Source organism: Crocuta crocuta, unplaced genomic scaffold, assembly GCF_008692635.1.
Source record: "Crocuta crocuta isolate KB4526 unplaced genomic scaffold, BGI_CrCroc_1.0 scaffold351, whole genome shotgun sequence".
NCBI lineage: Eukaryota > Metazoa > Chordata > Mammalia > Carnivora > Hyaenidae > Crocuta > Crocuta crocuta.
In genome coordinates this window covers 1,017,929-1,040,382 of record NW_027530853.1, presented here as the reverse complement: position 1 = coordinate 1,040,382, position 22,454 = coordinate 1,017,929, and the positions used below count along the sequence as shown (strand labels likewise).

General features: G+C 45.2%; 1 protein-coding gene across 1 annotated transcript in view; it reads left to right on the top strand.

The window, feature by feature from the left end:
• The window catches only part of CSMD2 (CUB and Sushi multiple domains 2), a 543,202-nt gene that overhangs the window by 235,465 nt on the left and 285,283 nt on the right, over positions 1-22,454 (top strand). Inside the window, 4 exon segments of the mRNA XM_077769466.1 lie at positions 446-523; positions 5,507-5,594; positions 6,295-6,419; positions 15,509-15,630. Of these exon segments, the coding sequence (XP_077625592.1) occupies positions 446-523; positions 5,507-5,594; positions 6,295-6,419; positions 15,509-15,630 (413 nt within the window).

Here is a 22,454-nt window from a genome sequence, read left to right as displayed (position 1 = left end):
GGTGTAGGCTGGGCTCGGCAAAGCTGACTGGTGCTGTTCCCCGTGTTCCTCATCCTCCTGGAACCAGCCCTGTCTTCTCCCAGTGATGACAGGTCTGTGAGAGGGCAAGCCTGATCTGGCAGGCACTTTTCAAGCCTTCAGACACGTCAGGACCTCCAGAATCCCAGTGGCCAAACCCAAAGTCAAGGTGTGAGCAAGTAGACTCCACCTTTTTAATGGGAAGAACTATAAAGTCACATTGCAAAGGGTGTGAATACAGGGAGGGCGACATTTTGGAGCCTTGCTACACTTGAATGCCCCCTTTGGTGTATCCTCATCCAGAGGGACTCCTGGCTCTGACCTGCCCTGGAATATCCCAAGTCAAGAGAGGGGATCATTCTAGAAGGACCCCATCCCCAGCCACAGATAATGACTTAAACTGTTTTCCCTCTTACCTCCTCTCTAGTCAAGAAGCAAATCGAGTTGAAGTCTCGAGGTGTGAAGCTGATGCCCAGCAAAGATAATAGCCAGAAGACATCTGTGTGTAAGTGTCCGCCTGCCGAGCCTCCCACTTGGGGTCAGACCCGCTGGCACTGTGACCGTGGGGAAGCAGATGATGCTGGGATGATGTCCCTTCAATCCTTCCTCCTTCCTTCCAGGCTTCTGCACATGGACACGCTGACCTATGGGCCAATGAGCAGCCCCAGGGTCTGTCCTTTGCCTTTTCCTCCTCCGCCTCCCCCTCCTCCTCTCCCCGCTTCCCTCCTTCCCCCTCTTTCTCCCTCACTTCCCATTGCAACTGCAGTCAAGGGAGTCATTACTGCTCCATTTCTCTCTTTATTTTTCCTTTTCAATCACTTCCACCTGCTAAGACAATCCTCTTTCTGTTCCTTGCCTGGGAGTCAGTCACCCCCAGCTGGGATCTTGGAGGCTTCAGGGGCCCAAGTCCAGCTCCCAGGGCAAGACCCTGCACCAGGGTCCCTGGATCTGGCTGGGCAAAAAGCTGGCTAGAGGGTAGGTGCCTGCGCTTGAGCCCATGAGGCAGCGCTGAGGTCTCTCTGCTTGGCCATGGGAAGATTTCGTCCGTGGGAACATGTTTCTGTTATTGGTGTTTGAAAGATTAAATCCCAATGGCTGGGGAATGGGCTGGAATGTCACCCTGGAAACAACTGATGAGAGCCTGTCCTAAGGGGCTCTTGGGCTAGAGCACAGGAAGGGGTTCAGGAATGTTCTGGGCCAACCCAGAAAGCTGGATGTGAAAACACTGGAGATTTTCCCAAGAATCTCTCTGTTTTTGTTCTGAAGGTGAGTGTAGAGAGCTTTCCCTGGTCTGGGACCCCTAGATGACTGGCTTTCTGCTTTACCTCCTCCTCCCCTTCCTTTGCCTTTCTGCTTTTCTCTCCCTCCACTCCCCCTCCCTCCTTCTTCTGCATCCTCTGCTGTCCGCTCCTTCTGTTTCTTCCCTTAGTCCTGACCTTCTCCTTTCTCCTCACCTCTACACGCTCCCTTGCCTTGGGGTGCTGGAAGTACTTCCTGAGAGGGATGGAGAATGGCCGGCGGTGGGTCCAGAGCTCTATGCGGGCATGGGCAGGGAGCAGGGGCGGGGCAGAGGCAGCGACCGAATTGCGTCTGGCTGTGACATTTTCTCTGGTCTTTCAAGTCTCCACTCTCCATCTCTGGGGACCATCGGCTCCAAGCATTCTGGCCTTGATGACAGAGGGCGGCCAGGAGCCTTGCTTCTGTGCTCGACCAGAGGAGGAGGGGAAGGGGCACGGAGAGCTGACGGTTAGGCCAGGTGTCTGCAGAGCAGGCTCCAGCCTCGGCCCTGGCCCTCAGTCTCGCTGTGTCTGTAGCCACAGGAGAGCGGACCAACTGAGGTCAGCATGAGTTAATTTCAGGCTTTGCCCTGGAGCCACAGGCAAACTTCAGGGAAAAGGCCCAGATTTAGGAGAGCATGTTTTTATCCTGGTGTATTTTTAGGTGACTGTTGTCCCCCAGGCACTGGTGTCTCAGGTTCCAAATCTGCGAAATGGGATGCAAAACCTTACCATCCCTTCTTCCCTAGGGTGCTGTCGGATCTCAGACAGGCCATGTTGACCTAGGACTTAAGGGGGTCTGTGAACTAGCTAAAAACTACATGTGATATTGTGAGTGCATTTGGCGGCGGGGGGGAGGCATGTTTTTCAGTAACTACTCACGTGCCGGAAACTCCCTCAGAAAGATGAAGAAACCTTATTCTAGCGAAGTAATGCAGAAACTCTGAAAAAAGAACATCTGTCTCTCTATGACAAGACACTGGTGCCCACTCTGAGATTCCCTTGGGGAGGGATGGGCACAGCCCAGCAGCCAAGGAGGCAGGCCACCAAATGTCTACAGGTGCCCCGCCCTCTCCATTCTGCCCACATTCCCTGTGGACAGATGCCCTGAACTTCAGGTGAAGAGTGGATCCCACTTACCTATCCTGGACCCCATTGACTGCCTTCCCGAGGTGGTCCGCGGGCACCACCGACCCCCAGCCATCACCCCTGACTGTCCATGTGTCCCTGTCTCCTTCCCTTTGGGTGGGAGGCATTGCTTTTCTGAGTGTTTTGCTTTCCCTTCTCTTCCATCCTTCTGTAGCCAATAGCCAATCAGTGCTACAAACATAAACAGCTGGTTTTGAATAGGCAGGGGAGGCTGGGATTGAGGAAAGAGAAGGGAAAGCTCTTTGATGCCATAACTCAGTAAAGTGTTCACTGAGACTTGTCTTTGCTTGTTTCCTGGGGAGCCTGGAAGTCCTTGCTCTCAGTCCTCCCAGGAAGACAGGGCCTTGGGGGCACTTACCCCTGGACTGGTACCTTCCAGGATAGGGCCTGAGCCTTACTTCCAGGGGGCAGTTTAAGGGGGGGGGGCAGTGTTGGCTATGCATGTGCAGGGCTGTGGTTGGGTACGTGGCCTCTGCCGTGGCCTTTCCTCTCTGGTCCAACTGCATCCTCACCCCAAAGCCTTTTGCTCTGTCTGCTCCCTGTGTGGTCCGAGTACCAAGTGAGAGGCCAGGAAACCGCTGTACCGTGTTAATGTGCTACCGGGTGGGCACGGTTCCCATGTGGTGGGTGCCGGGGACTTCGGGATGGGTGTGGTCCGTGGGCAGGGGTGAGTGGGCCAGGCCTGAGGAAGGCCAATGCTTAGCTGACAGGCCGTCAGCAGGGGGTGGATCTCGGTGAGGCTAGCTCACCAAAGGTGAAGCGCATGCACAGCTCAGGACTGACATCCTCCTCTTAGAACAGAGCCTTTCTGCCTCCCTGGGGATCCCGGAGGCCCCACTGTCTCTTTCCTTCCCATTGGTTGCAGAACACCGAGCCTCCAGGTAGTGGGAGCTTGCTCTAGTTTTGGAGAAGGGACTCCCATCTTATTACCCAGCCTGGAGGGTCCTGGATGGGAAAGTTTTGGAAGGAGAGACAGTGAGGAAGGGGAGGGGAGAGGGGAAGTGCCAGGTGGGAGTGCCTGGCTTTACCCAGGCCCTCTGGAGTGTTGGCGGAGGGGAGGCTGCCCAAGAGGCCTTGAGCTCAATGCCACACCACCAGGAAGACACTGAGAGTCTGGCTTATGTGCAGTCTGTCCAGATTCCCAGATCCCCTTGGCCAGCCACACCCTGAGGTACCTTCAGGCCCGGAGGTTTGAATGGGGTCTACACCAGCCTTCTAACTGTAGAAATGAGCTCCAGACTCAGTGAGTCTAAGATGGGACTCCGCAGGTCCCCAGGTGAAGAAATCACATGATCTAGTCTCTTCCATGAGCTCTGGTGACTCTTTCTTTGCCACATCCACCCCCATCCCTTCACGTTTCACGTCCGTCCGCACTGCCAGCACAACCCTTCCCTGCTTGTCCCATAGGAACCGGCCTCCCCCTGAGCACCCTGCTGTGCCCTTCCCCCTCCAGAGGGAGAGTCCACAGAGGCTCCCCATCATTTTTAGGATCAATCTCTAATCCCTGAAAAGTCTGACCTCTGAAGCGTCACCTTCCACTCTTCCTCGTCACTCAGCACCCTCTCTCTTATTCTGGCCACACTGGGCAACCCTCACATCTGTTTCCATGTCCTCACTTCATCCTCCATGCTCCTCTGTCTGCCTGAAGTGCCATTCCTCTGTCACCATGTGTTCAAATCCTGCTATCTCAGAGGATCCATGTTAAATACCACTTTTGCCAGGCAGCCTTCCATGCTTCTTTTCAGTAGCATAAGATGGGTCTTCCCTCTCAATCTCCCTGTAGCTGCAGCTTTCATCACTTCTCCATCGTAGTTCCACAGTTTGTTTCTCTTTCATGTCTTCCCTTGACTGGGAGCTCCTTGAGAACAGTGGTCATATCCGACATCTGACCGTTGCATCTCCTGTGCTATCCAAATTAGGGTCTTGTACATACTAGGTGCTTAATTAACGCTTGCTGCGCACTCATGTGCGGGAATGAGTGAGCAAGTGAATGGGTGAGGAATGGAGCCGTTGCTCATATTGTGGGACACTGAGTAGGTGGGTGGCACATGGGCCAACTCAGAGAATGTCGCTGCAGACCCCCCGTCATTTCTTGAGGGTGCTGTTGGGATCATGGGATTGGCGAGGCCTTGAACGGAAGTCCTCTGGTCAAGCTGTGTGCCTGGACCCAGCTCCTGGTCATCCTGAAAGCCAGGAATCCAGGGGTGTGAGAGAGTTCCAGCCTCATGAGTATGAACGTCTCAAGAACAGTAAGCCAGCAGGGGCCAGGAGGTTTGTACCCTCTGCACTGGAGACAGGAGAAAACTGTGTGTCTGCCGCCCGGGCCAGGCTTCTCCTTTGGCAGAGATGACAATGCACATGGTCGTGTAAACAGAGCTCGGGTGTTGGCAAGTGTGAGAGCATCACACCACCTGCCGGAACTGCTGCCGGTGCCATCTCTGCTTGGTGCCCTTGGCCGGTGGCATTGGACAGGGGTGCTCTGCTTCCTGCTTACTCAGCTTGGGAAGGTGTCTGATGGGAAGAGGTTTCTTGGCAGAAATGTCCACGTTTGAGCTAAAGTCCCTGCTTTGAACTTCAGACTGCAGCTTTCTCGTACATTCTTTACCGTTTCCGATCACACATCCACCTTTTATTTAACTTTCTTTGAGTCATTTCTCCATTGGGGACTGAGGTTGGGGGTGATCATCCCATCTAGAGCCGCCACCCCTGGATCCGAAGCACAGGGCGAGGAGGTCACTGGGGGCTGAGGACCGTCCACCTCTGGCCACTGGGGCGGGATGATGAGGGGACGGGGTGGTTGCTGGTTTGGGGTGCCTGCCTCTGATCCCAAATGCTCTTGATGAATTTCACTTGGACTCTGCTTGCAAAGGAATTTGTCAAAAGCAGCTCTCCCACCTTGCATACCCATAAAACCTGAGCCCAGGAGGCCCCATGACCCCACACAGTCCCAAGGAGCAGGGCCTCATTCTGTCTCTGTGTCCACCCCCTCACCCTGAGCCACTGACCCGGCTGTGCCTTCCTGTGATTACCCATCTCTGTATGTGCTGTTTTTTGCCTTGTAGTAACTCAGGTTGGTGTGTCCCAAGGGCATAATATGTGTCCAGACCCTGGCATACCTGAAAGGGGCAAAAGACTAGGCTCGGATTTCAGGTAAGACCTGTTGGGGAACTTTCTGATTGCAAGAAGGGTGGATGGCCTGGTTGGGGACAGAGGGAGACCGGGGCTGATCTTCCTGGACGAACAATGCAGAGGACATTGTGGATTCAGGAACAGACACTTTCTGGAGAAGAACCGTGGCCTCTGGCATGCTTTCCTGGGCCAGTCCTGGGATGAGGGCCTGTAGCCTTAAGGAGAAGGGGAGGGCCGCAGCCTGCCAGGGTTAGCCAGCCCACCTGTCCCTGGGGTACAAGAGCTGCCCTCGTAGGTAATGAAGTGACAGCAGGCAGCTTATGTCTCCCATAATCTGGAGATCCTGGGGCCCCGAGATGGCACATCTTGCAGAGTTTCTAATAATCAAGGCATCTTCCCATAATCCCCCATTTTCATTAAAGTTTATGGGTATCATCCACCCACTCTTAGTGTCCTAATTGGTACTTATCTCAGAGCATGGCTGTTTTGCTCACAAAGTCACCTTTTAACTGAATCCTAAAACCATTAAATGGTCCAAAAAAAGAAGATGAAGAGCAGATACTCCTTTCAATGGAGATTTTAAGTGATGAAACAGTGGAACAGAGATTAAGGGCCAGAGGAGAAATAACGTCTAGTGCTGTACTTCTCTGTGGAAGCGGAAAGCACTTGGGCGGGCCCGGCGGGCCCAGGGCTGAGCTCACAGACACGCCTTGTCTCCCAGGTTAGGATCCAGCGTCCAGTTCACCTGCAGCGAGGGCTACGACCTGCAAGGGTCCAAGCGGATCACCTGTATGAAAGTGAGCGACATGTTTGCGGCCTGGAGCGACCACAGGCCAGTCTGCCGAGGTGAGGGTGCCCTGGGAAAGGGAGGCTGGCCAGGAGTTGGGCTGGGTGTGGAGGGTGGAGCCCAGCTCCTGGGCCCTGAGGTCCAGGCTCTCATCAAGACAGGCTCGCTTCACACTCACTGCGCCCCAGGCCTTGGGCTCTGGGCTCATTGACTCATTAACTTATTACATTTAATTAGCACCTTCTCGTATCAAGGCCTGTTCTAGGACTGGGAGATACAAGGGTGGGGACGAGAGGCATGGCCCCTGTCCTGCATGGACCTTACAGCCTAATGGGGAAGATTTATATGTAGCAGGTTGCTAACTCCTTGCACAAAGACATCACAACTATACTTTGACTGGAAGGGAGGTCACCTTGTATGATGCTACCCCATCTCTCCATTATAACACATATACACCCCAAACTCTGTTCCTCAGTGCCTTTGTTTCCGTCCATGTACTCAGCAATAAACAGACCTATCAACTCTAGAAGAATACTCTTAGTGTGGCGGGGGTAACATGGACCATGATATCAGAACACTTCTCCATGGGACTCTTCTTAACCCCACACCTGGACATCTTGTTCTCAAAGGCCCTGCCACCCACACTCAGCTATTACAGGGACTGAGGCTGGGCTGGTTGAGCCCCTATCCCTCAAATCTTAAAACAGTATCTTGAACGTATTCCTTCAGTGGGACAGGACAGCAGCTGCATCTGTGGTAGAGAAGCCCCTGGCCTCACCCCTCCAAGGCAACATTAGCTGGCTTTTAATTTCTTATGCTCTGTGAGCATCTCTCTTCTACTGTTTGTGCGCATGCCTATTGCTCAGTTCTCAGTGCAAGAGGAAGCACCCTCTCTGGAGTTTGTGAACAAAGCCAACAGTTGCCTTTTATTTTTTTTATAATTTATTTATTTTTAAGAGAGAGAGCACACATGAGTGAGGGGCAGACAGAGAGGGAGAGAGACAGGGAGAGGGAGAGAGAATGCAGAGCCAATAATGGGGCTTGAGCTCAACCAAAGTGGGGCTCGAGCTCACCTGAAGCAGGGCCTGTGCTCACCTGATGCGAGGCTCAAACTCACAAACCGTGAGATCATGACCTGGGCCAAAGTCAGATGCTTAACCGACTGAGCCACCCAGATGCCCCAACAGTTGTTCTTTTGAGTGCCCCTTTGGAAAAGGAGGTGTACTGCCTACCATAAAGTTATATTCCTATTTTGAGGAGGAGATGCTTTGCCTGTCTCCAGGCTCACTCACCAAGATGAAATTTATGCACAGAAAGGGGTCCAGGAGAAAGAGCTTGGATGATGACTTCCCTCTGATGAAGGGACAGAGTAGGAGCTGAGACCCACTTCCTTTTTTTCATGGGTTGATGAGTAATCTTGGACAAGGGTCATGAAAATCCCTTTGAAATAAGCCTTAAATGTATTAATTCTCGCTCAACTTCAAGGTGGCCGTGAGCCACAATTAATAATGTGCTTTTTGTTCCCTCTGATCTTAGCTATATTATTTCAAAGATTCCACTTAGCTTAGATGTTTTTAAAAGCAAACCAAAGAAGAGTCATTAGGTATAACTCTCAGCTTTGCCATCGGTTAGCCATGGGCAATTTGGCGAATCATCTATTTTCCCTGAGCTTATTTTCTTACCTGTAAGTGTGGATAACAGTACCTACCCTGCCCATCTTGTGTTAATGTGGTCAGATGGAGTTGTGGATGTGGAAACATTAAATGAATCAGGAAAAGCTTGACAAGAAAATTAATATCCTGACTCTGGAACACCAGCTCTATAGAGCAAGGACTTCTGTTTTGTTCACTGCCTTGAACAGGGCCTGGCACATAGTAGGTGTTCTGTAACATACGTTGAATGGATGATTGAATTAATGAATAATCACATAGCAAACACTCCATTTCCAGGGAGCCCAGAAACCAGCTGTGTACAAGGCATAGAGCTATCAAGTATGAAAACCAAAAGACCCTTGACCAATCTGTTCTTTCAAAATTCCTTTTGAGGAGCCAGAATAACAATGCCTTTAGGCCATAGTGGAATCTGATCTCTCCCAAGACCTTTTCATTGGTGAAAGACTATTTTCTTAGTAACAGTAGTGATTTAGATGACTGTGCCCAAGGTAGGGAAGGACTGTTGTTTCAGAAGGAAGTTCACAGTCAAGTGATCACACTTATCTTTTCCTTCAGACATGTTGTGTGTCCCACTCAGGTCATCTCTGGTGATTTTGACACACTGGACTCTAAATTCTCCACCACACTGTTAACTGAGTTTTGGGCTAAGCTTTACACATCTGTTCTCATTTCCTCCTCTGCCACTGGGAAGTGGAGGAAAATCATGGAAAACAAAGCCAGTCAGAACTGCATTCAAATCCAGCCATCACCACTGTTTAGCCGCGTGTCCTTGGACTAATTTCTTCTCTCTGAATCTTCTCTCCCTTTCTCTTTCTCCCTCTTCTAAAAAGCAAGGGTTGTAGACCATGACTCATGCATTACCGTGAGGACTAGACGAGGTGGCGGCTTTGAAAGCGCTCACTGGGAGATGATCCGGGTGTGTCTGCGAGGCTTGTGCACACTGGTGTTTAGTGTCAGTTTAGTTTCAGCAGCTGAGTTCCATCTGCACACAGCTTCCCCTGGCCTGGGAGCATACCCTCAGCCCCTAGGGTTCACAGATCTTTAGAAGCCTGTTCCCTTACTGTCTTGGCCATTCTTCCTGCAATCACATAGCTCCAGAGGCACACAGACTTTGATGTAGATCACAACCCTGCCACCTATTAGCTTGCTGGCCCTGGGCAGGTTCCTGCATCATTTTTAGCCACAGGGCCCTCACTTGTGAACTAAGAAAACAAAACCTCTTCTCCCTAGTGCTGGAAAAATTTAAACAAGCCATTTTATGGAAGGTGACCAACACTGATTGTGGTGGAGAGGAGATTCTCAGCCCAGGTTAGAATGCCACTACCCTCTCCTGTTTTCTCTCTCCAGTATCATTGGGAAGCAGGAAGAGAAGAAACAAAGCCTCCTGGCTTTGGACTTGGATGGCCTCCCCTCAGGCTTCCCTAAAGGCCAAGGCCTGAGACAGATATCAGATTCAAGCGTTCCTCTTATTTTGGCCGTTTTGAAAGTTTTTCCTTTAAAGAAAGCTCTTGTTTTTAATTAGTTAGAATTACTACTGTAATTGTAATTTTTTATTGAAATTTAACTGAACCCCACTTTAAGAATAAAAGGGACAAAACTCTTTGAATTCCAGGATAACTCTGCTAATCAGCAGGTTATCAAAAAGATCATATTCTAAAGAGGATTCGCCACTAATAACAGTGGTATTATTTTTCCTTTAATGCATTTAAAATATGATTTGATTTTAAATATTCATTTTCCACACAATTAATTCTACTAAGACATGAGGCCTGGCAAATAATAGGTTCTCAACAAATGTTGAAGAATGACCTGAATGAATCGGTGATTGAAATGAATGAGCAATATAGGACTGTGCCCTCATTTTGGAATTTGAAATTAGGTATTCACAGGTTTCTCTTTTCTTTCCGCCCCACCAAAGAAATAAGTTAAAAAAAAAAGTTTCTAATTTGACTCCTAGACAAGTTTCATCAACCAAAGTACATTGAGGACAACGTGAAACCTTCTCATTCTCTTCTGCCCCACATAGAGGCAGGGTCATAAAATATAGAGCTTGTAGGATTTATTTTACAAATGGAGCCCAATATTTATTTTTTTTAAATTTGTTTAATGTTTATTTATTTTTGAGAGAGAGAGAAACAGAGCACAAGCAGGGTAGGGGCAGAGAGAGAGGGAGACACAGAATTCAAAGCAGGCTCCAGACTCTGAGCTGTCAGCACAGAGCCTGATGTGGGGGCTTGAACTCACAAGCCATGAGATCATGACCTGAACCGAAATCAGAGGCTTAACCGACTGAACCACCTAGGCGCCCCTGGAGCCCAATATTTAAAAATAAGCTTTTGCAGAAGCCTAATAAATAAAACAGATACAAATGGAGCTTTTTCCATTGAAGTAGGAGAAGGGGATTTGGGGCTGCCCCTTGCTCCACCCCTCTCAGCAGCCTCTAAGCTACCTCTGAGGAACCCCGAGGCTCCAGGGAACACTGTTTGTAAGCCACTGATAGAGTGAAGAGGACCAAATTGACAACCAGGAGACCTGGGAGCCTGGTTTCTTGTGACCACAAATTGGTGTTGACAGAGAATAGGAACTGAGTACCAGCCCCAGATGAGATTCAGGTACTAAGCCATAGAGTAGATACTCCACAGAAACCCATGCGTTATTTTTCTCCATTGTGGAGAAATCAACTATTTGCTGTACAAATATATATGTATATACACACACATATATTTATGCATACTTGTGTATCTGTTTAGAATAGAAGGCTTTTTGGTGGATAGAACACCTGACTCAGGATTCAGAGACCTAAGTTCAAGTTCCAGCCTTGCTGTTAACATACCATATGGTACAGAGAAAATGACCAAAATGCTCTGAATCATCTCCCTCATTCTCAGAAGATGGGAGTGAAATGTGGGAAATATGACAGGTGGCTCTCTTCCTTCTTGGTGGCCCTCACTGGACTGGCTTCTCAGGCCCACTCCTTAAACACTGATGTTTGGAGTTCTGTTTTCATCCCCTCTTCTCCTGCCCCCTCCCCTCTCTCTCCACTACCACCCCTACCCCTACCTTCCTCTCCTCTCCTTTGTAGTTATTCCCTCTAGGTGATGTGCTGACTGTGCCAGAATATGTATATATATACGTAATAATGATAAAGCTCCCATTTATTACACTATTTATACTTGTATAAACCATTGCAGTATGCGTTTTTCATAATTTCTTTGAAGAAAGTAGCAATATCCATATTTTATGTTTAGCTCAAGCGTGGGGTGGTCAACCTTCTTGCCCAAGGCCACAAAGCTAATGAGTTGAGCTGGATTCAAACCCTGACTCCAAAGTCTCTATCTTACTTGAAAATGGCACCTGGACATCCTTTGGAGTTAATATACTGGATGGAACCACATAGAACAACACCCTCTTCTCCACTTTTTGGTAACTTTTATTATGATTTAATTGTAAACTCACAATTTACATGAAATGTGCAAAAGTACACTCTTTACCTAGATTTAGACAACTAATTTTGAGGAGTTAATGAATAATAAGGAGGCTGAGAGGTAAGAGAAGAGTCAAGAGGAACACAGTAGCCAACGGATGTGAATTTCACAAAGAGAAAAGGATCAGTAGGGTCAGATTCTCCAGAGAGGTCAAGTGTAGTAAAGGCCAGAAAGCAACCAGTGGGGTTGAGTGGCTCAACTGAGTGGCAAATGTTTGAAGTTGCCTCTGTAAAAATTGTCAAAGAAGCTGCACAAAGATAAGGGAGATGGCTGACATGCACTAAAGCTTCAATTACTGTGGAAACCATGAATCTACATGGCAGAATTCATCAGTGGCTATGCTCATGGACATGAATGACCTTGGGCAGGGACACTAGATCTCATGAGGAGGGGCTGCACTCTGAAAGGCAAAGAAGCCATCTCTCTGTTGAAATCTGAAGGGAAGAAGTAGATGAACACATAAGCAGACAAGAATGAAGATTTGGTGTGTGGGAGAGAGGCTGTGCCCACCAGATGTCCTCTCTCTCATCCGCAGAGACTAAAGCAAGGTCACCAACTGATAGTGTAGGGAAGTGAGGGGAAGGGTGAGAAGTCTGGGGGAATATAGAAGGCTTAAGTCTTTGAGAAGAGTATAGAGCTAATGGCTGAGTCAGTGGGCAATATCTAGGATTTCTTGAGGTGGGTAATCATGAATTAATAGTCATGTCAATCTTCCTATTCATGTGCGTTTCCTCTAGCAAAGATCTGTTGAATGGGGACAGGGTCTGGAGAATGTAGGTTGAGGGGTTCATCCATGCTTGCTGTCATCCATGCTGATAAAAGGATAAAGGAACAAAAGACTTGGGTGGGTCTGTAAGAAAATGGTCATAATAGTGGACCGTGGGATCAAAGTTAGGTAAGGGCAGAAGAGAGGATGGGGAACTATGGCTAAAGAGAAAATGTTGGTGTCTGTGGAATAAGATCTCAGTGAAGATCAAAGGAGAGTTCCTTGGGAGAGTCAGCAAACATTTGCAGAAGGAAATACTGGGAGGTGGGAGAAAGCTGTCCACTGCAGAGGGCTGCAGGGGAAACACCAGCCTGGGGACAAGGGAACAGGCTTCAATCAAGGCAGAAGGTGGATGGGAGGTTCTGAATGATGTCGCAGCTGCACGTCAGGGTTTATTTGCTTTAGAATTGGTGCTGGGGATGTGGTTTGAAAGGCCTGGGGAGAGGGCAGAGAGGAAGGCCAATAGCAGGAGAGGTGAGGCAAGGCAGCATGGAATAGGGTAGGAATAAGATTTGGGGGGAAGACAGAAGACCAGAAGCACTAGCGTCTGGAGCATCTCCCTTTCTGATGCCTAGTTTCATTGCCAGAATTGGCTCTGGGTCCCACTGGTGTCTCCCTAAGCTCCCCTGGGTTGCTATCTGTGAAGCTCAGGTACAAAATGCTCTGGAGAAGTCTCTCCTAGAAGCTATCCAGAAGACCATTTGATGGGAAAAGGCAGATCAAGAAACACAAATGTGTTCATTCATTCAGACGTTGTCTGAACGTATCTACCATTTTGCCAGCCTGTGTGGGTGGCATCGATGAGCTGTCCATCTGTCGGTGGGATCCCAGGGTCTGGCTGCTCAGGGGGATGTCTGTCTGTCCACAGACCCCCTGACCCTATCCAGAAAGCAGAAGGAAAAAGTGCTCTATTCTGCACCTATTTTAAGGTGCCCCATGTTAACTGTCTGCACATTGTAAGATTTTATTTAAGGCCTTCAAAGCCCTTAAAGTGGTAAATGCCTTTTTGACCTGTTCTCTCTAATGACCTTTAGCATGTTTCAACAGAATGCAAATACCATCTAATTTTCAGAAACAAGTGCAGGATAAATTGAGTCTGAAGCTGAAGGCTTTTAAGGCGACAAAAACTGACTTTCCAGAAGGGGTATAAATGGTGCTGGTGGAGACCTGCAGAAACTTCCTGCAGGAGTAGGGTTCTAAATCCACAAGTCCCCTTTGCAAAGGTGGGTGAGATCATGGTTTTGGTTTTGATGGTCTTTTTCTAATTTAGGTAGTAATGTTGTCAGCCATGGGGGAAAAAATCCCAAGTAAAGAAACCAAGGAAAGTAGGAAAAAGACCTTTGGCCTTGAGAATGAATGAACATGGTATCAAGAGTCTGACAGTCCCCTTTGTTGGACACTGATGACGTCCCAGACCTGAATGAGTCTTCACATTCAGTATCTCACCGAATTTCATGCTCATCAGGCCTCGATGAGGTGCTTTCACTAGCCCCATTTTACAGATGAAGTAGGATCAGAGAGGCTTTCCAACTTAACCAGGCTTAACCAAGCAGCAAATGGATTTAAAATCCAGAAAGCTAAGCGAGTAAACTCCACAGCCTGTGTTCTCTTTACCATGGTGGACTGCCTTCAGGCCCAGTTGTATCAAGTACAGTCTGTGAATCTGTGAGTTTCCCAGCACAGAGTTAGAGGCACAGTCAGATGTGCATGAAGGGAACGGAGTAAAGTGTTCCCCTAGGGCTTTGTTCAAATTTGACTAAACCTTCGTTGGAGCTCATATGAGAGATCCTTCTGGTGCATGACTGGGGCGAGCCACCAGAAGAAATGTCCTCACTGAAGGCGCTGAGCTAGTAGAGAAGGAGTATTTCTGAGCTAGTGGCCTCTTACAGATAACCCTCTGGCAACACTTGCTCTGCTTGATCGTAGCTATTTTCATTACCTATTTCCTCCACTTGCTGGTGGCCCTTTCCAGAAGAGTTGTATCCTAGATATTTTTCTCTCCCCACACTCTGCCTGGCCCATAATAGGCACTCAATAAATGTTGGACTGAGTGAATGCAGGAACGAGAGCATGGAATGAGCAGATTACTTATGTCCGGGGCCTGTGGAACCTGCTTGCCAGGCCCTGGAAGGAAGGCTTTCCTGGGAAGGGTTTATCATGGCCGTTATCCATATGCAGAGAGGAGCCCTAGGATATTTTGCCCCATCAGAGGAAACTAGGTTTGACACCACTTTCATTTTATATACTTAAGCTTGTTGAGTTTGCCCACTATTTCTTTACTGTTAGGCACTTTGCCTACAATTAGGATAAATTGCCATGTGGGCAGCAACAGAACAGACTCATAGAACTCTTTATTAAAATAGCTGAGCACTAACATTGAAGAATGATGTGGCCAGAACCAAAGAACATGTTTTTAAAGGAGGCAGACACCTAGGTACAATGTAGTACCTTAACTGTTATCAATCACTACTTAATCTAATTAGTTTAGAAGCTATTTTAAAGAGCTTAATTAGATTAAGCTGTGATTGATAACACTTTATATCTACTTGAGTAGAGCACTTCTTTTAATTCACCTTGAATCTTTATGCTTCCAGTCAAAAGCCTGTTTCAGACATGTGCTGAGTGTGGGGAAGGAATTGGGAAGTACTTGATTAGCACTGAAATCACTCTGGGTGCCTAGCACCGGACTGAGCTGGGGGCCTTGGCAGAGTCCTTGGGTGCAGACATTCTGAGACCTCTTGGGGTGGCCTTGACAAGGACATCCTGAGATTCTACTTCAAGGAGGCTGAGGGCAAATGGGGAAACACAAACAGGTCAGCAGAGCAAGGGGTGAGCAGCTTAGCAGGCCCACAGGTGCCTGGAGCCTACCTGGCTTTAGGTCAACATGGGGAGTACTAACCCCATACCCTCCCGGGGAAGATGAGCTGCTCGATCACGGTAGAGCCAGGCTAGGGAGGCTTGCTTACCCTGACCATGGAAGTTCATGATTGCCTCCAGAGCAGCAGGTGAGGACACATGGGGCCTGCCCCTACCCCCGTGTTCCTGGAACTGTGACTTTCCTTTGAGCCTGCTGAGAACTGGGGAAGGAAATAGGAAGCAGGTTATGTCTGGGGAGGATTGTACAGACTCCAGGCTCTTCTGGCTCTGAGGAGGGTGGGGGGGGGGCAGTTAGGAACTGGATCTAGTCTAAATTAAGATGCTTGCCTTTCATCTCCTCTCTGCAGCCCGCATGTGTGATGCCCACCTTCGAGGCCCCTCAGGCATCATCACCTCCCCTAATTTCCCTATTCAGTATGACAACAATGCACACTGTGTGTGGATCATCACAGCACTCAACCCTGCCAAGGTAAGGCTGCCAGGGAGGACGGGAAGTGCCCTGTGGGCAAGGCTGGGCTGGGGACAGTTCGTCTACAAGGGGTTTTAAGCCCAGAACTTGGTTGTGGTAGATTCTCTGCAGGCAGGTCCTAAAAATTGTTTTTATTAAATATCAAGTAGTAAAAAAGCATATTTGTAAAATATAAAGAACATCAATACCACAAACAACTGCATAGTCATCTCCCAACCTAAGGGAAAAAAAAACCAGAGTTACCTTAGTGATTTGTGTCCCTCACCTATCTCATTCCATTCCCTATCCCTCAGGTACCTTAACTGTGTACTTATTATTCCTCTGCTTTTCTTTATAATTTGCATGTCAGTGTGTGTCCTTAAAAATACATTGTTTAGTAAGCAAACATTTGAACTTTGTATAAACATAATTGTGTTGTATGTATTCTTAATCAACTTTACTCAAAGTTGTGTCTCTAAGATTCATCTGTGTTGGTGTGTGTACTTCTGCACCACTGTATACATCTTTTCATATGTTTATTGCACATTTAGTTTTTTCCTGTGCAACGCCCTTTGTTCTCTCATAAATTTTACAAGTATCTTGCCAAGATCCACAAAATAACCTGTTTGAATCTTTATTTTAATTATAACAAAACTACAGATGAACTGGAGAAGAACTGATATCTTTATGATACTGAGTCTTCCAGTCCATGAGTATGGTATATCTGTTTCCTTAGGGCTTCTTTATGGCTGTCAATAAACTTGTGTAATTTTTTTCCCATTATAGATCTTGCCCATTTTGTAATCTATTTACTCCTAGGTATCTTATATTTATTGTTAATGTTGTAAATCATATCTTTTAAAATTCCATCTTCTCCCTAGTTACTGCTAGTGTTTGGAAATACTACTAGTTTTTGTTCTTTGATTTTTTTAACATAGCAACTTTTATAATAATTTATCTGTGAATTATTTGGAATTTCTTCAAAGGGCGAAGAACGGTTTTATTTCTCCCTTCCTAATCTTTATACATTCTATTTTTCTTGCCCCAACATTCTGGCCCTCCAGTATAATATCAATAATTGTGATGATGGTAGGCACACTTGTCATTATTTGATGTTAAATAGAATGTTTTTATTTTATCATTAAGTATGATGTTTGCTGAAGTTTTTTAAAAATTTATAGCTCCTTTCTGACCCTAGCTTTCTAAGCACTTTTATTGTAAATGAATGTAGAGTTTTATCAAGCACTTTTCTGTATCTATTGATATAATCATGATTTACTCAATTTTCTTAATGTGGTGAATTACATTGGTTGTTTTTTCTAATATTAAACCAACCTTGCATTCCTGGCATAAACCAAATTTGATATTTTAGTATTATCATTGTTATAAATGCCGGTATTTGATTTGCTAATATTTTGTTTAGTAATCTGCTTCTATTTTGTTAGTGAGATTGGCCTTTGCCAGATTTTTTTCATCAAGATATTGTTAGCCTCATGAAATGATTTGGCAAGTGTATTCTCTCTTTCTATCCTATGGGGTTATTAGCAAAGATTGGAATAACTTCTGCCCTGGAAGTTTGGTGGAGCTTTTCAGCAGAACTATCTGGGTTTGGTGTTCCTTTGTTGGAAAATTTCAAACTATAGATTTAATACTTTTAATGACCAAAGGACTACTAAGATTATCTGTTTTTCTTCAGTCTCTTTTAGTAAGTTTTCAAATTTATTGGCCATTAAGTTGTGATACTATCTCTTACTATGTATATTTTATTCCCTCTTTTATTTCCAGTTTTGTATCTTTAAAAATCAGTATTTCTAGAGGTTTCACATTTTTTATTCTTTGCAAATAACCAATTTTGGTTCTGTTAATATTTATTTTAATATATTTATTTTTTACTTCAGTTTCTTTCCTTCTGTTATATTTGGGTTTATTCTGTTACTCATTTTTTAGCATCTTAATTTTGATGCTTAATTCTTTATTTTTCAATCTTATTTAAGCATCTAAGATTGTAAGTTTCCCTCTGAGGACTGTTTTGGCTATATTCCCACTGGTTTTTACATGCAGTGTTTCTATTATACTTTACTTAAGACTATTTTCCAATCTATTATTCTTTTATCTTTTAACCATGAGGTTTTTTTAGAAATATTTCTTAATTTCCAAATAAAGGATTTTTCTAGCTGTTCTTTTGTTACTGATTCTAAAGCTCATGGTTGGAGAACATTGTCTGTATTTGAATCGTTTGAAATCTGTTGAGATAATCTTTTTGGATCAGAAATGTCATTTTTCACATATATTCTTTGCATGATTAAAAAAATTAACTGTGTTTTGCAGTTTTTGTGTTCTAATATTTTCATTACATCAACCCTGTTAATTGTGCTTACAACTTTTATATCTTCATTGGTTTTGTCTTCTTGATCAGTCAACTGCAGAAAAAGGCCTATTAAAATATCCCACTATGATAGTAATTTGCCTATTATTCCTTGAAATTCTGTCAGATTTTGCTTTATATATTTTGAGACTTTGTTATTGGATATGCAAGTTGAGAATTACATATCTTGCTGATGAATTGAGCTTTTTCAAAAATAGTTGTATAATGAGTCTCTTTGCCTATAATAACGTTTTTTTACTTTAAAGCTTTTTCCCCTGGCTTTTCCATCAGCTTTTTTTTTTTTTTTTTTTTTTTGGTGGGGGACAGGATTGTTTAACAAATCTTTTCTGTTCTCTTGCTTTCAACCTTTCTACTTCCTTATGCTTTATATATGTCTTGTGTATAGCTAGATTTTTAAAAATCCACTCTGACAATTCATCTTTTAACTGGAAAAGTTACACCATTCAAATTATACTGTCATTTCTATTTTTTAGTTACCCAGGACATATTAATATGCATACTTAATAAAATCTAATGTAAATAGTAATTTTATGTTCCTCTTGTAAAATGAGAGGTCTTAGAGAATTTTAATTACTCCCTCCCAATTCATACTCTTTGGTGTGTGTTTTAATGTTGCCTTTCTTTTTCTCACAAGTCATTATTGTTCTTGTTTAATAAAACTAATGTCCATTTAGATTTACTTGAACATTTACCACTTTGTTCACTATTCCTTCTTGTGTATCTAGTCCTTCTCTTTGGAATTTCTTCCTGTCCAAAGTCCATGCTTTAGGATTTGTTTTCTTGTTGATGACAAACGTTCATATTTCTTGTTTTTCTTAAAATGTCTGCTCTCCCCTTGTTCTTGAAAGAACACTGGTATTCACCAAGTTTTTGGTTCTTGGTTGATAATCATACTCTCTCTGCACATGGAAGTATTCCAAAGTCTTCTAGCTCCCATTGTTGCTGTAAGCTTATTGTCATCCCTTTATATGATATTCTTCTGGTTCCTTTTATGGTCTTTTCCTTGTCTTTATTGTTCTGCAGTTTCATGATCAAGTGTCTAGTTGTGGATATCTTGGTATTTATCCTGCTTGACTTCCTTAAGCTCTTGAATCTGTGAATTGTATCTTTCACTGATTTGAGAAAATTTTTAGCCATGTCTTTTCACCTGTTTTCTCTCCTTTATGCTCTCTCTATTCTGCTCCTGAAAGTCTGGCAAAGCATGTTAATCTTTCTCACCCCAACTTCTTTGTTTCTTAAGTTCTACCATATTTTTTTAATGTTGGGTTTTTAAAAATTATTTTTGAGTGAGAGAAATAGAGCACTAGCAGGGGAGGGGCAGAGAGAGGGAGACACAAAATCTGAAGTAGGCTCCAGGCTCTGAGCTGTCAGCACAGAGCCCGATGCAGGGCTTGAACTCACAAACCTCACAAATCATGACCTGAGCTGAAGTCAGATACCTAATCAACTGAGCCACCCAGGAACCCCAGCTTCTACCATTTTCTCTCATTCTGTTCACTAATTCTCTGTTAAGCTGCATCTACTCTCTGTTGAATTCATTCACTGAAGATTTGGTTTAATTTCAAATAGCACCATTTTTATTTTATAAGGTCCTATTTGGTTTTTTAAAAAATGTTCTTGATCATAATTTATAGTATTTTCCCCCTACTCATATGTTTAGATCCCTTTTTAATTCTATAAGTATGTCACACATATTTATTTCATATTCTGTATCTGTTAATCCCAAAATCTGAAATCTTTTCAAGTTTGACTCTGTTATCTGTTGTTTCTTGCTGCTTGCCCCCAGAACTATTTTTCCTTCTTTTTTCTGTCTGTAATTCTTAACTATGGTTAGAATCATAAACCTTGTCGGTGGGACTTCTTTGAGACCCGGGTAGAAGGTGGTGTCTTCCAGAGATAGCTTACGTTCGCTTCTGCCCAGTGCCTGGTGGCATTAGCAAGCCAGAAACTTTTTGATACTAGATTCTCAGTATGACAGTTTCGAACCACCCAAGTAATCTGCACATCCATGTGAAGGCAGACTTACTGTGAAGGGATCTCAAGGGAAGTTTTCTGTTTGCTGTCCCCTCAGTGTCAAGGTCTCAGATAAATATCAGCCTCCAGATCCACTCAGAGGGCTGTAGTGGCAGGTGAGAAGGCAGGCAGGCTTATTGCTAGCTCACCCTCACAATAAGGGTGCAGCATTAACTATCCCAGCTTTATTCAGGGGTGTCATACTAGAGTTTCCACCTTGATGGATCCTGATCTTTGTCTCCTGTTCCCTCTTCCCCACAAGGCCCTGAAAACCAGAGCTCTACTTTACCAATGTTTAAAAATGCACTCAAAGCCAATGCCAGCTTCATGCTCTAAGCCACACTTAAAGTCCCTACATTCACTGGGTTTGGACTCTGAGTATTCTTACTTTATTAGTCTGCTCAGGCTGCCATAACAAAATATAACAGACTTAACAAGAAACATTTATTTTCTCACAGTTCTGGAGGCCAGAAGTTCACAATCAAGGTGCCTGAAAATTCGGTTTCTGGTGAGGCCTCTTCCTAGTTTGTAGATGGCCTGCTCCTCACTTGGCCTTTCTTCTGTGTGAATCCAGAGAGACCCTCTGGTGTCTTCTGCTCCTTTATAAGGACACCAATCCCATTGGATTAGGGCCCCATCCTTATGACCTCATTTAACCTTAATTACCTCCATAAAGGCTCCATCTCCAAATTCCATCACATTGAGAATTAGGACTTCAACATATGAATTTTAGGGAAATATGATTCTGTTTCTAGCACTTACTAATTTGTAAAAGTGCTTTTTTCCTTTTAAAATTTTACTCAGTGTTTTAAAACTTTACTCAGGGTCAAGGTGCTTAGAACCACAATACTGGGGACAATGGAAACACATTTTCTCTGCAAGGCATTTTATACAGAAAGACTCCATTTCATCAGACCATTTGATGATGAACCTAGTCAGTGGGGAAGGGTACTTCAGCCACATGGGGATGGAGGCTGGCCCAGAAGAAGGACTTATTACCACAAGGTTATTAAGTTGTTGATGAGAAGACTTTCTTGGGTATTGTTAAAGATACTTATCTCTGTTTTCTTTTGTACTTGAAGGTGAAGTGCAAGAGAAAGTGTAGGTAAGGCCTGAGGAGTTTCTGAGAAACAATTTGATTCGCCCTCCCCTCCCCTGCCCAGAAGAGCTAGTGTTGGCGCATGTGTGAAGGTCAGTGGCCCCATATCAGTCACTCCCTCGCATGTCCTGCAGGAGTTCACACCAGCCAGGGTTCCTGAAACAAGCCTTTCCAAAGGATATACCCTCAGAAAGAAGCTGTGGAAAAGGATGTTCCTGTCATCTCCATGGGTGCTTTGTGGGCTTCAGGTAGTGCTGAGGATCAGAAAGGACGAAGGGGTCCTTTACTGACACCACACTGGAGGAGAGACAAGGAGCATTGAGTGCAGAAAGAAGGGTATAAGTGGGGCAACTCAGAATCCATGACGGAAGAATCAGAACTGCCTTCCTGCAAACATTAGGGGAAATGCATAGTGTGTTTCTCCCCCTGCCCACTAGCTCACAGGAGAGATACAGTTGTGTCCAAGGACTGTCTGTCCAACTGCCTTTGGAGCATTTCTCACAGCAAAAAGCAGTCTCTTCAAGTTCACAGTATGTCATGAGATGAGCACTTTTTCATTTGTTGACTATAGATATGATCTCTGCCCTTGAGGAACAATACATAGGAGAGAAGACAGGCATGTGAATAAAAAAGCTAGAATTTGGGTAAGTGCTGATGGAGGGGTATTCAGTTTGCTATCTTGGAAAATGTGGAAGGAGCCACTAACTGAAGGTCAGGGATGTTTCCACAAAGGAGGAGACATTTGAGCAGGATCTTAAAGGACGAGTTGGCTTGGAAATCATTATCTCAGAGTAGATGCTTGTCTAAAGGCACTGAGACGGGGGAACACCTCTCAGAACTGAAAGTATGATCCAGACATTCAACATGTCTGGATCAAGATGAGAATGGGAAGGTCATAGCATCCAGATCATGGTGAGCCTCCATGCTTGGCAGAGAGGCTTGGGTTTTGTCCTGAAACAGGTTTTTAGGGGTACAAGTGTTAGACTCTTGGAAATAACTGTAAAAGTTATGTCTTACTGTATGCATATCATGTGCTGAGCACTGAGCTAAGCCTTCTGTATAAATGATTTTATTTCATCCTCTCATAGCACAATTTATTAGGTTTTAAGAGACCTGCCTAATGGATGAAGAACCTAATCATGGATAGGCTGAAAGGGTAGGAAACTTAGCCATAGTGCATAGCCAGGAAGTGGCATCACCAAGATTTCAACTTGGTCTTTGTGACTCCACTGCCCATACACTTCAGTAGCTGAGCTATACTGCTGGATGGAACAAGGTCCCAGAGTAAATGGGAGGGTATGAGACTGACAGCCCTGGCACCCTCCTACACTGTTGGTGGGAATGTAA